This window comes from Strix aluco, chromosome 4 (genome assembly GCF_031877795.1).
Source record: "Strix aluco isolate bStrAlu1 chromosome 4, bStrAlu1.hap1, whole genome shotgun sequence".
Lineage (NCBI taxonomy): Eukaryota > Metazoa > Chordata > Aves > Strigiformes > Strigidae > Strix > Strix aluco.
In genome coordinates, this window is record NC_133934.1 from 93859337 (window position 1) to 93873209 (window position 13873).

The 13873-nt window shown below is 44.8% G+C and overlaps 1 protein-coding gene across 6 annotated transcripts in view; it reads right to left on the reverse strand.

The window, feature by feature from the left end:
* Window positions 1-13873, reverse strand: part of GALNT16 (polypeptide N-acetylgalactosaminyltransferase 16) — a 96938-nt gene that overhangs the window by 17565 nt on the left and 65500 nt on the right. For all 6 annotated transcript variants that reach the window (XM_074824361.1, XM_074824364.1, XM_074824365.1 and 3 more), the window contains 6 exons: window positions 11904-11971; window positions 9394-9459; window positions 8195-8316; window positions 6114-6201; window positions 5087-5171; window positions 3946-4049 (listed from right to left, as the gene is read on the reverse strand). In XM_074824361.1, coding sequence (XP_074680462.1) covers window positions 3946-4049; window positions 5087-5171; window positions 6114-6201; window positions 8195-8316; window positions 9394-9459; window positions 11904-11971 — 533 coding nt within the window. The remainder of the gene's footprint in view (window positions 1-3945; window positions 4050-5086; window positions 5172-6113; window positions 6202-8194; window positions 8317-9393; window positions 9460-11903; window positions 11972-13873) is intronic.

A 13873-nucleotide genomic window follows, 5' to 3' on the forward strand; every position in this document is an offset into this window, starting at 1 on the left:
AGGATGGCATTTGGCAACAGACTGAAATCACCCCCACACCCACCTTATCTCGGACTTCTGTAACTCTCCAGCCCTGCACATGGATGGAATTAAAAAATAATTCACCATGTAAAGCAAATCATGTGAGGAAGAAAGGGAGTTTAGGAGACAAGGCGAAAGAAGAGAACAAGATGAGGGCACCAGGAAGTGAGTCAATGTCTAAAGCAGAGTCCTTTCTCTCATACCTCCATGTTATCCACACTACAATATCTTGTTGTTCTTGCTCTGCTTGGCTCTGTCAATTAAAAAAAAAAAAAAACAAACCCCCCAAAAAAGTGGATAACTGGGTTACAGTTTGTCACCCGTTGCCTCTGCTGGGGGAGCTAATGAGTGCAGAAATCAGTCTAATAGCGTGTCTATAAAAACATGGAGAGAACCCTGCTACTTGAAGAAATCCAGCTGGTCCTGAAGCTAAATTCAACATTTTGTTAAAGGATTAGAAGGACATGGAGCTTTGATGTACAGGAGCTTATTTGCATCACAGAAGAGATGTGACCTCGCTCAAGCCTACGGGTCTGTCCTCGCAAGTTTAATCACTGCCACACCGGAGGGGTTTTTCACTTGCATTTCATTTGGCAATGAGAAGAGAAGAAGGAAGAAGGAAAATGAAAATTAGCTGGGTAGTTTGGTAGTCCTAACCAAAAGGGTTTCAGATTGTGTAGAGTGATTACTTCAAAACCTTTACTTAATTGGGATCTCCCTCCAGTAACGCCTGAATTATGGGGCTCTGATATTTAGAAATTAAAACGAAATTCTGTATCCAGATCTAATGGCTGTTTCAAAGCATGTACACACACTAACATCTTCCCAACCTTCATCTTTCTCATAGCTTTCCTCTCTAGCTCCTGGGAAAGGTTGTTTTAAACAGTGTGTTTTTTGGGGGGAAGATAGTGTATTTAATCTAGCTTCTAAGTAAAAAAACCCATTTTATTAGACTGTATTTTGTGGCATTTCTTACTAGCTCTTGTCTCTCCTTGACTTTTTCCTAGAGCTTATTATTTGCACTTTTCAACAGGGAGTTTCAGCTTTGAACAGAGGAAGGGCTGTAAAAACTAAAGAAAAGGCCAAGACATCAGTTTCTGTCTGGTGGTGTGTCCAGCTGGCATTTGCTCTCCTGGAATGAGGTTCTGACTCACTCTGGCCTATAACAAAAACAAAACTCTCAATCTAGCATGTGTAACTTAAAGTGATGTCCGTTTCCCAAGAGAGGATTCCTCATGCCATATTGGTATCTTAAACACACAGACAGACTGCATGTCCAGGTTTGTAAATGACGGAGTTCTTTGAAGAAGGGACAAAAGAATGCAGATTTTGGGTACAGAAGAGAAAATGGAGATCAAACATAGCTTATTAAGGACTTTCATCCATCCTCTGATAGAAAGCATAGGAGAACTTTTTACTGTGTATTTTCCAGGGCATGATCTAGTCCATATGCGTTTTAAATGACTTAATCACTGTGGTTTTTCCCATCACAGTGGAAAAAAAAGGGTTTACCAGCTCACATCCAGCTGGAAGAATATTTAGGCAGCAGGTAATTGCTGCCTGATCATTTCTGTGTACCTGCTGTGTGTGTAGAGCTTGTCTGGCTCTGTGCCTTTCCCATACCTTCTCTTATCCTGTTTCCTCACAGGAAAAAAGTTTCAACAAAGTTTATTAAAAATGGCCTTCGTGGGCAAGGAATGGCCCATCTCACCCACCCAAATTAGTGAGAACCACTCTCCCACCTCATCTGCAAATGGTGACCTTATCCAAACAGTTTCTTTCCACTCAAAATTGTAGTAAAAGTAGTGTTTCAGAACATTTTTCCTTGATCACAAAATCTAATTTTCAGTAAAGTGTGGAAAACATTTTTAAAGAGGGTAAATTAACCATTCTGAATACTTCAAGGAAAATCAATACTTTTTGTTGTCAAATACAGGTTGGTTTCTACCCCTCTGCCATGCAACAGCACAGGTTCAGTGTAGAAGCCACTGGTTGATTTGTTGCCTCACATTATGCTGAAGACCTGAACAAATGTTAGCTTCGAAAAAGAAAGTAGCCTTTTTTTTTTAAAAAATACCTTTCCATTGCCCTCATCACTGTTTTGGCTCAGGGACAGGCCCCATTAAACAGAACATTGTGCACTTAGCTTTGCCCTCTTAAGTGAGGAGTGGAGGTGCAGGATAGGAGACAAGTGATGGGAGACAACGAATTTACAGGGAAACCACACAACAAGGCAAAATTGGCAAGCCCTGTACACCTGGCCCAGTCCCACACAGCCACTGCCAGGCTTTTCAAGGGCAATTTGAAGGAGAAAGAATGAAGCAGTTCTGTGGAGGTTTTGATCAGCTCTATGTGCAAGAAGGGCTGTGGGTGTGCAGGTAATTCACTGCCACTTATGGCACAGAGCTCTGCTTAACACCAAGCCACTGACATACATGCCAAACAACAACACTGGGCTCCCAGGTAGGCAGAAGCGGACAACCAAGAGCCTAAAGAAATAGTCTTTCTCCATCTCAGGGGTTTACAGTTGTTACACAGTTGCAGCTCAGAGGCTGGCAGGATGGCCATGTGGCTGGCTCTGGAGCTGGAGCAGGGCTAGCGACAGCAAGGAGCTGACTTTGGCTGTGCAGAGGAGTCTGAGGGACACAGGTGAGGGGATCTTCATGCCTGGGTAAAGGCTGCCTGTTACTTCTGCCTGCTGTGCTTAGCTGATGCTACTAGCACTGCTGAGATCACAATGCCAGCCCCATTTAATATCTCTCTTTAATATCATGAATATCATCAAACTGAAGCAAGACCCTGGAAAACAGAGAACAAAAGCACTCATTATTAAATATTTTGTTTTTAAAAAAGTGGTACCTTGATATTCTGTTATTAGCCAAAAATATTTACTGGTTTCAGAAAGCATCTCAGAAAGAGGCAGCTCTCCCAGCTGTGTTTAGAGAAACAAAAGTTTCCTCTTCCTGACTATTTATTTCTTTCTAATCAGTCCTCCAGGTGCTAGAAAACACAATATAAATTCTTCTTTAAAGGGTTTTATTTACAAATCTGTGACAATTATGGAAGCTGCAGAAACAGAATAGTTTTATGGCAGTGTTAGCTACAGAGAAGTCTATTAAAGTTGACTGCAAAACAGAGTAAGGCTTTTATCTCTTCAGCTCCACCTGCATGGTTTCTAAATGAATGCCCCAAATACTAGTCTCTGTGAACCTCTTTTCAGTACTCTTCTTCTTTTTGTCACTGACACCTGGCGACGTTGCAGCATCCCTTGACATTGGGCAAAGAGAGATGTCTGGAATATCTGTGCCACCACTAAGTGCAAGGAGATGGGTTTAAGTACCATGGCCTATAAGATAACAGCACCTGAGTGGACACACTACCCTGGGCCTCTGAATTCCTCAGATGTTTGTGATGCCCTAGTCTACTTCTAAATGTTTGCATTCCACTTACAAAGAGGCTTGGTTTATTAGGAAAAATATTCTTCTGACCTATCAAGATGGGAGAGCATCTCAGACTTATCTGGGAAAGAGGTAGAAGTATAAGAAAAGAGAGGAGTGACTGTCCACTTCAGAGCTGGGGCAACACAGAGTGTCATGTGAAGGACTGGAGGAATAGTCTCCGCAAACAAGCAACAATTTAAATATCAGGAAGTTCCTCTTTCTTACTTGTACTGTGGAAGCGCCTGTACAATAGGGCATATGCCTGTAAAAAAGTGATAGCCCTGATCACTAAAAACATCCATTTACTTTTGGACAAAGCTGACAGCAATACAGTTCTGACTGACATGGGGATTACCTGACCATGTCTTTAGCCTTACATTGACATGCAGATCACATCTCTCAAAAGGAGAGTTCTGGTAGGCAACAAAGACTGGGAAGTGGTTCTGCATTAGTGTGTCATTCCCCTGAAACATCCTAAACTTACCAAAATTTTCTCCTCCCCAGATGTCCATTTGAGTATCATATTTTCCCAGGTGGTTAAACCAGGACTTGTCAATCACGAAGATGCCTCCTGCTATGACGGGGGTTCTGGAAAAGAAAACACAAGCCCACACAAAATAATCACACATATATGTAGCAACACCATCTTCATTTTAGAGGAGGGACAACTTGTCCATGCCTAACAAGTCGTATCTCTTTTAAAAGAGAAAAATAGTAGAGCTGGGACATGAACCTGCATCAGGATTCTAAAAATCTCCCTCCCTAGATCCTCCTCCTGCCTTTCTTAGATGGTCCTGAAAGCACTACATGAGTAATGCTGTGTCTTTTGCATTTATACAAATATGCAGAGTGTGAAGGAATGACAGGGGCACTGTCTGATGACTGTGTTCACCAACTAGACATGGAGTGAGAGGCACTGCTGCATGTACTGCTCTGATGTTGGCAAGCTGGTTGCTTCTGGACTACAAAACAGAGGCTCACAAATTACACAGAGGGATTGAATGATACTTTTATGTTACAATCAGGAGCTGTGTGCCTATACAGGCAAGCACTGTGACTTTTTATGTGAGGATTTGTCACGTTCTACATTCCTCAGAGTCGTGTATGCAATCAGCGAGGCTGGCAATAACCATTCCAGCCAACAGAGTCTGTTTTGTCCATGGACATGCATATTTAGGAGGGGAGGATAATTCTGTGCCCCAATTACTAGGCAAGATTCAGCTCCCAGGTCTGCTTTACACTTGCTGGGTGACTGTTCAGCTGCTTCATTCTTTAATTCTTCACCTGAAAGATGGAGGTAATTAAAAGCCCCCAAAGGGATTTCTGAGGCAGAGTATTGAGTAAGGGAGACCACAAAAAAATATATAGAAGAAGAGGTGGCTCATAGAGTTGGCATGCTTACAAGCTTATGATAGTATATAACTGCTATTCTTACAATATTCAGAGAGTAATACTCTCAGAATTAGGGTATGGACTTCAATGCATTCAGAAAATAACATGAAGAGTTTGTCATCAGCAAGTGAACACTATGGCATTTTCTCCTCAGCAAGGCAGTCCTTGCCATACAGGTGACATCTTAGTAAAGGCATTTGGAGGACTGTACACAATCCATCACAGACAGCTACCTTATAGACTGAGTCGGGTCTGTTCTGGACATCTTCTGCTCTATAGGAATCTGTTCCCACTTAAAGTGAAGGCTCCAGTCAAACCCTGAGAAGGAAAAAAACACATCAAATAGGTTTTGTTACTGGTTTTCTAGGAGCTCCAGTGATAGTCTCCACTTGTTCATCACAGGCTATCCCTGCTTTCCTTCCCTGACCTTCCTCACAGTCTACCCAAAATGGCAAGAGTCTATCCTAATGTAGAAGTCAGCTTCTGTCTTGGCATCCTCCTCCTTTAGCATTACAGATTGAGAAGAGGCTCAATTCCACTCTACATCTTCAGGAGAGTGTTGTCAGTTTGAAATGTAATTGCATTTCTGCCAAAGTCATGAGGCTTTAATCAAAGGACTTTGTGGGATGTGATGTATTCTGGGAACAAAGGCCTGCAGATCATCGTAACCATCACCTCTTTCAAGACTACCATTTATTTATAGCTGGCCTGTGGTGGATAGTTGAGCACAGCAGTCACTAACATTATACCATTGTTAAGGGTAGCCACAGGATGGGTAGCCTTTGGCAGGCAAGCAGTAAGACAGTCAACCCGAGCCATAGAAGAGGGAGAAGAACACCAGGCACTGTGGGTGACCACAGGAACAGCTGCAGGGAGTTCAGCTGGGAGAAGAGAGGTGAAAATGTTATATTAGAAGACGCCATGAGATAGCCTGGCAGATCGGAACAGCAATTGGAAGTGCCTGTCAGACTCTAGTGCACATGTAATATAGGGAGCACATGGTGATATGTTTAATCCGTTAACTAAGCCCTGAAATTGCAAAATGTTATGACAGTGATGCAAGCTCAAGAGGAAAACACTAGTTGGGCTTTGTTTTAACTCTGCAAAAGATCTGACTTTGCAAGATGCAAGAAAAAGAGGACAGAGAACCCATCAGGAAAGATCATCAGTCTGTTTTCTTGGAAAGCTGAAGAGAACATCAATTATCTTTCATGCATCATCCCTCAGGCCTAACTTATGCAAGACATTCATTATACCCACCTCCCCTCAGATCTGCTGATGCTGCCAGGTAGGCAAAATTATCCAGGCTGATAACATCAATGATGGGACTCACCACTCGGGTATAATCCTGAGGGAGAGAGAGAATGGGAAAAAAAAAAAAAAAGGAGTCAGGCTTTTCTTGAGTGTCTGGCAAAGCTGCCAGAGATCAGAAAACAAAGCCGTACATGTAAATATTTGTCTGGCCTCTCCAGTACAGTTCTGGTAGCTGTGGTCACTACATCCAAACATGAGGATGGTTGGTACGAGCCAGCAGCACGCCATGGATGTGAGGAATGGAGTCTGGGACCCCAACACCCAGGAGTGCCGCTAAAAAACAGCTCTTTATTTCCTGCCCACGTCACAGGGTGTGAATCACTGTCCCAAAGGTTCTGGGCTTGCTTTTGATATCTACTGATAGCATACCTTCTGCTTAGACATCCTTGAACTAACTCATTATCATCAGCCTAGAAATCATCAACCCCTTAATAAAGCATCTTCCTAACAAGTACTACCAATCAAGACACCACACTTAAGAATCATAGTGCAAACTGAAAAAAAATTATAGTATTAAGATACTGGGGGTACATTATTGGCATTAAGGTGTATAGATATTTATAGTTTTCCTTTGAAATCCTTTTAGTAAGTAGAAGTTGAGATTACATCAATTTTTCAACATCATCAGACAGGGCATTAAAGACAGTTTTGTGATAGCTGAAATACATGATGAAACAGAGCTGGTAATGCCAGAAACAGCATCTTGTTATCATACAGTTGCCAGCCTCCATGCTTTTCCTATCAAACCTTCATTTTGTGCCTTGCAATAGTTCCTCCTGCTGTAGCACACTTGGCCAGAATGGCACATCCTAGGTGAGAGCTATCATTCATGTTTATTGCCCTCCGTGCTGTGATGGCTGCCCAGCCTGAGCCCCAGCACCCACCAGGCAGCCTGGTGCTCCAGCCACTGCTCCAACCAGTCAGCGCTAGGACTGGGTAGGGCAAGATTGAAATCTGAACTAGGATGCAAATCAGAAATATAGGAAGCAGGTCAGAAATAGGCTGACTTGAAATCTGCTCACTAAATAATACTGGAGTCAGCACCCAAGCTTTTGCAATGTAGACCCTTTCCTGAAGAAACTAGTGAGGTCCTTTCTGCTGAGGGATCCCTATGCTGCTGCTGCTGCAGCTTGACTTAAAAGTAAAGTAGTAAAGTAAACATTTATGAGCTTCTGAGATGGAAGATTTATTGAGCAGGAATAAAAAGCAGAAGCTTTTAAGTCATCAATCCTGAAGTTTCACCTTCTTCCGCTCCTTCCTATTAAGGCAACCAGACACGAATACAAGGCAGCATTAGAGTCCCCACCCCTTCTCCTGGGGCCCGTTACTCCATGGGATTCTCCTTTCAGAGGAGGGGATCAATCCCAGCCATTTGCAAGCATGGCTGTGACTTCTCCCATTACCTCTCCCATTTGCTCTTACAGGGGAGCTGTATGTCTCCCCTCCAGCCCTACAGTGCAGTCAGGGTGACAGCTGCTAATATTCTTGTCTCATTTTCACTCTACCAGCCTCACATCAATGCTTTGCCCAGTGAACCAGGAAAGGGACATCCCTGAACTCACAGGCAGCTCTGTGCTAGGAAGCTGCCTGCATACAGGTGGTGTGCAGGCTGACAGCTCAGCAGGAGCATCAATGGAAGGAAAATTTTGGCAGTGACAAGGCAGAGGAGAGGGTCCAGCAGCAAAAAGGGAGGTGGCAATCATGGAAAAGTTGCACAGTGTGTGCTGACAGAGTGGCTATCCTGGGTACAGGTGGACAGGGCTAGGAAGCACAGCACTTGCAGAAGGCATGAGGTACAAGTTGGTGGTTCAAGTGTTCACCATTGCATCCCATCACTCAGCACCTCCTGCACTGCCACAGTGGCAGGAGAACGTAGAAGCCCATCAGGGACCTCTTGCCCATCTAGCTCAGGCTGCACCTTCCTCTGTAACAGCCCACCTGAGAAGAGGAGTACCTGGGCAGGCTCTGTCCTCACCAGCAGAAGACAGGCCAGCCCCACCCATCCCAGAGGGGGACATGGTGCTCACCTGTTTCACTCTCTGAAGCATTGGCTGTAGCCACTCGCTGTTGACTTCACAGTGACTGTCCAAGAAGGTGAGGATGTCAGCGGTAGCCACCTCAGCGCCTCGTACCCGAGAACGAATGAGCCCTACAATGAGGAAAGAACAGCAGAGGAGCAGGAAAGTTAAGAAGGGAAACAGCTGAGCCTCCTTCAGAAAAAATACTTTGCTTGGCCATTACAGGAGAAGGGCAGGTGGTTCTCCTGTATCACACCCCCATCAGGAGCAGAGAGCAGCTGTAGCAGAGCATCCCCTGGGGGACACTGTCAACTGAGCCCTCCCAGCACACAAAGAATGACCTTACCTGTCACTTCTGTCCATGCCACTGAGCTTTCATCTGGCTCCTGCTGTGATGACATCCCCCTTCCCTTCCAGCCCTTCCCACAGCTACCTTGCTGCTGCCTGCTCAGTGTCTCTCCCATTAGAGCACTCTGCTGCCTCTCCCACCAATTCCATGAGACCAAGCTCTACTCTCCACTTGTTGCCTTTCTTACTGCTTATCTGCTTTATTCCCATTTGTCCTTTATTCTGCCCTGCAGTCGGAGCTATCAACCTGGCTCTCAGATGTCCCCTTACTTTCTTACAGACATCCCGCTACCTGGGATGCTCTTTGTGAACTAAGCAGCGATTCCCATCTCCCCTTCCAGATCCTTGCTCCAGACCTGCTGTGCACTGACAGCTTTAAAAATAAGCCAGCATGTGAGTCAAACTAAAGAGCAGCTGGGAAAGCCAGCATTACCATTTACGCACATAGGAGATATATGAGAAATAACTTTCCTTAATTGTATCTCTTTATGATAGATATATGATTGTTTTTCCTTTTCCCACATCTCCTAGATGGCTTGTTATCTTGCACTCTGAGTTTGAAAGGACAGAACTTACATCTGCATCTATATTCATAAAGATCTTAAAATGTGGTTCTTGTTCTACCCAGGGCCTCTGGACACCACTTCTCATTATTTAAAGTATGAAATGAGAGCCCTGAAGCCTGAGAGTTGATGAGCCAGGTTCTCCCTCCACAGAGCCTCCAAACTAGGATATTAAGCCCTTATACTGATAAAACAAACTGTGACTATAAGAAACAACATGTAAGCAGCTGGCAGGCAAACAAGGCCGTGTGGGAAAATCTGCAAAATCTTTGTACCTACAAAGCTTTCCACACTCACCTTCTCGCCGGGTGTTTCGGAGACACTTGACCTTAGGGATCTTGGTAAGAAGCTGGCAGTCCTCAGCTTAGGGAAGGCAAAAAAAAAAATTGGCACACATGCATGAATTATTTGGCTTCAACAGAAAGCTCCAATTAACTGTTCTCCTGCTTCTCCATGGGAGGGGAAATTCTGCTTTCACTTAACATCACATTAGTCAGCCTGATGGCCTTAATCCTGTTGTCTAAAGAGTATACAGAAGAGCACTGCTTGCTTGCTGTCCTCCTCGGACAGCTGAGCCTGTGTTCCCTGATACTCTGAGCAGCCAGGCCCTCGTCCTCCTGGGCTCAGCATTTCACAAGAACAACAGGGCATGCACTCGCAACATGGCACCGAGCACTGATGAAACGGAGGGACTGCAGGGAGCCAGGGCTGCAAATCACCAAAGTGCCAAATAAAAGAGAGTCCTGTCATATAAAGTGATCTCATTCGCTCTCTTTGCCTTCAGCAGCTCGTCTGGCATTTCCCACCATTTGTCCTCCGGGCAGTTTCTGCTTGATTTTATTTAATAAAGGCCACAGGGATGTAACCTGCTTCCTTGGAGACACTATTACATTAACACACGGATGATGCCTAACCGCGGGCTTTGCTGGCAGCTTGCCAGAAGCTCATGGCATCCCTCATTTACATTGATCAGGGAAAATGAGGGAGAGGAACAGCTACCAGCTCCAGCCCAGCTGTACCAATGAGCACTGGGTCTTTAGTTCTCTAATCCTGCCCTAGCAGAGATCATAGGAGTAACAATTCCTAACTTGCTCTTTTTCCTTGCTCAACCAAGTTCACCCCAGTTTCCATGTTTATTCCATGCTCCCTTTCATGTCTCATACCCCTCCCTTTCTGCTGTCATCCTCCCACAGACTGAGCGCTCTGGGGAGAACGCAAAGGCCATTAGCCAAAGTGCATCTCTTGGCATGTTCCTGCACAAGCATTTCCATTCTCAGGGATACATGCAATCAGAAATACTGCTCTTGTGTGGGCACTTTGGCAGCTGCTGCATCATCCAAGTGAAGTGGCAGGTGCTCTTAATTACAGAGTAACAAGATTTTGTTGGACATCTGCTATGGGAAGGCAACACTCTCATCTTGGCCAAGTCACAACTTCAGGTATAAGAATCCTTATTAAGTCATTCACTCTCCAGGAGTGGAACACATCACCCTGACTGTAACTACTTGCCAGAGCTGACAGAGTCTGTATCTTTGGAGAAACCAAGGTGGATATTAAAGGAAAGCGTTAGACCTCAAACATGTGCTAAAATGCCTCCATGCAGGTGCCTCAGGGGAGTAGCTGTATCCACAAATATCCAGCTGACAGTGTAAAAACCAGAGCTGTCATAGGATGAAGCTTTTTAAAAATCTTTCTATTTACCTAGGAGCCTAAATGGGAGTTTCTGGTTCAGCCCTGTGCAGGACAGGTACCAGAAATCCATCAATGTTGATCTGGAACAATTTGGCCATTGAGAATTGAATTTTTAGGTGCTGAATGTGGAACACTTAGGATCATTTGTTGGAAGTGCTCAGAAAGACCCATCTCCAACAGCTGGGCACTGCTCAGTCCTTATCCGAATCACACTCTAAGGCCCTCAGAAACTTAAATCCCTTATCTCAGCACCCACCTTTAAAAACATTTTTTGGCCAAAGCTACGTAAGTATTTAGCTGCAAAATCAAAAGAGCAATGCTTCCTTACCTCAGCAGGCCAAGGTGGGCATTCTCAGCTATCTAGAAAGTGTTCTGAAGGAGTAATTATCAGTTATTATAAGTGGCACGCAACTAGATTGTTCTTGAATCTGGCACACATCATGGGAGAAGCAAGAAGACTTCTGTCCCCACAACCTCACCACTAATACACAACAGCCAGGGGCAAGAGCAACTGTACAGATGGAAAGAGTCTGTAACTCTGCAGTCTGCAGGTCTGGCGGGACTCGTGCAGGAGACCCTCCATCCCTGTGCCAAGCTGCAGGAGAAGGTATGGTGCTGCCCAAAGCAATAACCCTTCCATGGCCTCCCACAGGGACACCTGGGATCCTAGACACACAGAGGCAGGCAGATAGTCTCACCCCAGTCTGCCTGCAGGACCGCAGGCAGCAATTTTCTGTAGGTTCCATTGCATCCTCTCTCTCTTGGTTTGTAATTACCCACTCTGCTCGTGTACACCATTGCTACATAAGTATCTGTGCTAAACAGCTCACAAAATGGTGCATAATGAAACTAGACAGAGATCTCAGGCAACCTGGCCAAAACTGCCAAGCTGACAGAAAGGGAAGACCCAATGGAAAGAAAAAAAAGAAGCAGCAGCTCTGACCTCTGCCATGCTTGGATGTAAACTAAACACAGAAAAACTTCCTCCCTTTTCTTTTTCTTCTGCATATAGACAAGAGGGAATCTCTGTGAGGGAGGGAGACTGAACAGAGCAAACAAAAAGAGGGAAAACAGAAGGGAAGAAATAAGTGGAAGGGAAACAGGTCCAGACTTACGATCTGAGCTGAAGTCATCTACCAAAATGATCTCCTGGATGAGGCTGGGAGGGGTGCGGTTCAGGACGCTGCAGGGAACCGGGGAGGAAAAAGACAATCTTTGTGAGTTGCCATAATACCAATGGTAGGACTGATACAAATCTGCTATGCTATGCATTACAGCAGGAATACCAAAGTCCAAGTAATGTCAAAGAAGTCCCTTTGCCCTTGTACCAGGGTTCACTGGCAGGAGCCAAACTGCAAACAGGAATAGCCCAGAGAACTATGGCATCTCAGCTGGACCTTACATGGACCCACTGCCAGGAAGGTGAATGTGGGACTTGCCCGGGGGCAGCTAGCAAAGGATGCCACAGGCATGCTCTCTGCCTCTGAACAGAGAGGCAAAATTGGAGAGCACCACCTGCCCGAGGCAGTCAGAAGGCCATTCTCATCTGCCAGGCTCTGGGCAAAGCTCATCACTGCTGGGGAGTGGAAGAGAGCTGCCACTTATCCCAACAAGGATCTCTGTCTCAATGCCACAGATAAGGGCTGCTGGGGCTTTCTCATCGATTTCCTTCAGTAGGAGGAAGGCAATTTGCTTTGGCAATATTCTGGATTTGGATTTTTTTTTCTTCTTTTGCTTGTTACTTGTCTTTCTTTCAGCACCACACTTGCCAAGAGCACCCCACTTTCCTCAGGCTGGTTGCACCAGTGGGTTGGTGTCTGCAGGACACAGGGACTTTCACACACAAGGAGGCTTCTGCCCTCCTCTGAGGTCAAGGCACTCTAGTACCCTGGAGTCAGAGCAGTCTGATTCTGACTTCTTTGTCACTTTCATTTGTTTAAAATGCTTGAACTCATTCTCCATGACCTTCTTCAAGCCCCTCCCCTGGTTTTACTACAATCACACAGCATACTCCCCCTTCAAGACTCCTCCAATGCCTCTACGCATAGGCAGGTCCTCACTGCCTTCAACAAGATTGCTCAGTAACACTTAGGCACCCCAATGGAGAGGACAATGAAGCACCCCAATGAAAGGCAAACTTTAATATTAAAAGCAGAGGTAAACACTGTCCTCCTAGTTCTAGCAACCCATCTCATTTCAGTGACACCTACTCTTCTGATTTTGAGTAATTCTGGAGAAAGATTGTTGGCTTTTTTCTTTTTTTTTTTTTTTTTTTGGCTTTTTTGTTTTATACAGGAAACAGACAAGAGCAATCCCATACTCCCAGGAATGGAGCTGCAGAAAAATAAATTACCATCTTGCCAAGTAGTATCACTGATGGCTTTGTGTACAGAGCCAAAGTTTCCTCAGTTAAGGAGAGTTTTCTGCTGTCTCACACAGCAAAATCCTGACTGCTTTGCTGCTCAGCATCACATCCCACTCTATTTCAGATTTATGCTGCTTCATATGTCTCAGAGTATTTGTATTTTGAGCTTATATGTCCCTAGATGACTGAGCTTGCATTTTTCAAAGCTGAATCTCATTTGCTTCTCTTGGCTCGTACCTCTCTGGATTCTCTAGCATGGTGGGGTGGGAGGTGGGGGATGTTCCTCTTTGCATTTATAAGTGCAGCTTCTCCCAGCATAGTCATCATCTGCATATTTTACAGACAAGGTTGCCTTGCACTGATACTCTTGTCTGTGCAAACTCAATGCAAAATGTAACCAACCTAGACAGGCTGCATCCTGCAGTATAATGGCTGTAAAATGGTATTCCACACTTTCTCCCACTAGCCTATTAGCAATGCTCACATTTTTTCCACAAGTTTCAGGTCTTCCAACTCAACATAAATGGGGAAAAAAAAGCACTTTGTTCTCTCTTTCTCACCTGTCCACCGATTCCCCAGCAGAGAGAAAACACTCCTCGAGGAGTTCACAGCTCATTGTTCAATGCCCAATTCTTCTCTCAGCTCTGTAATAATTTGCTGTGGATCCTTGGGAAAGGCACTTAATCTTTTTTGCACTTTGTCTTGCCTGTATTTTTAACA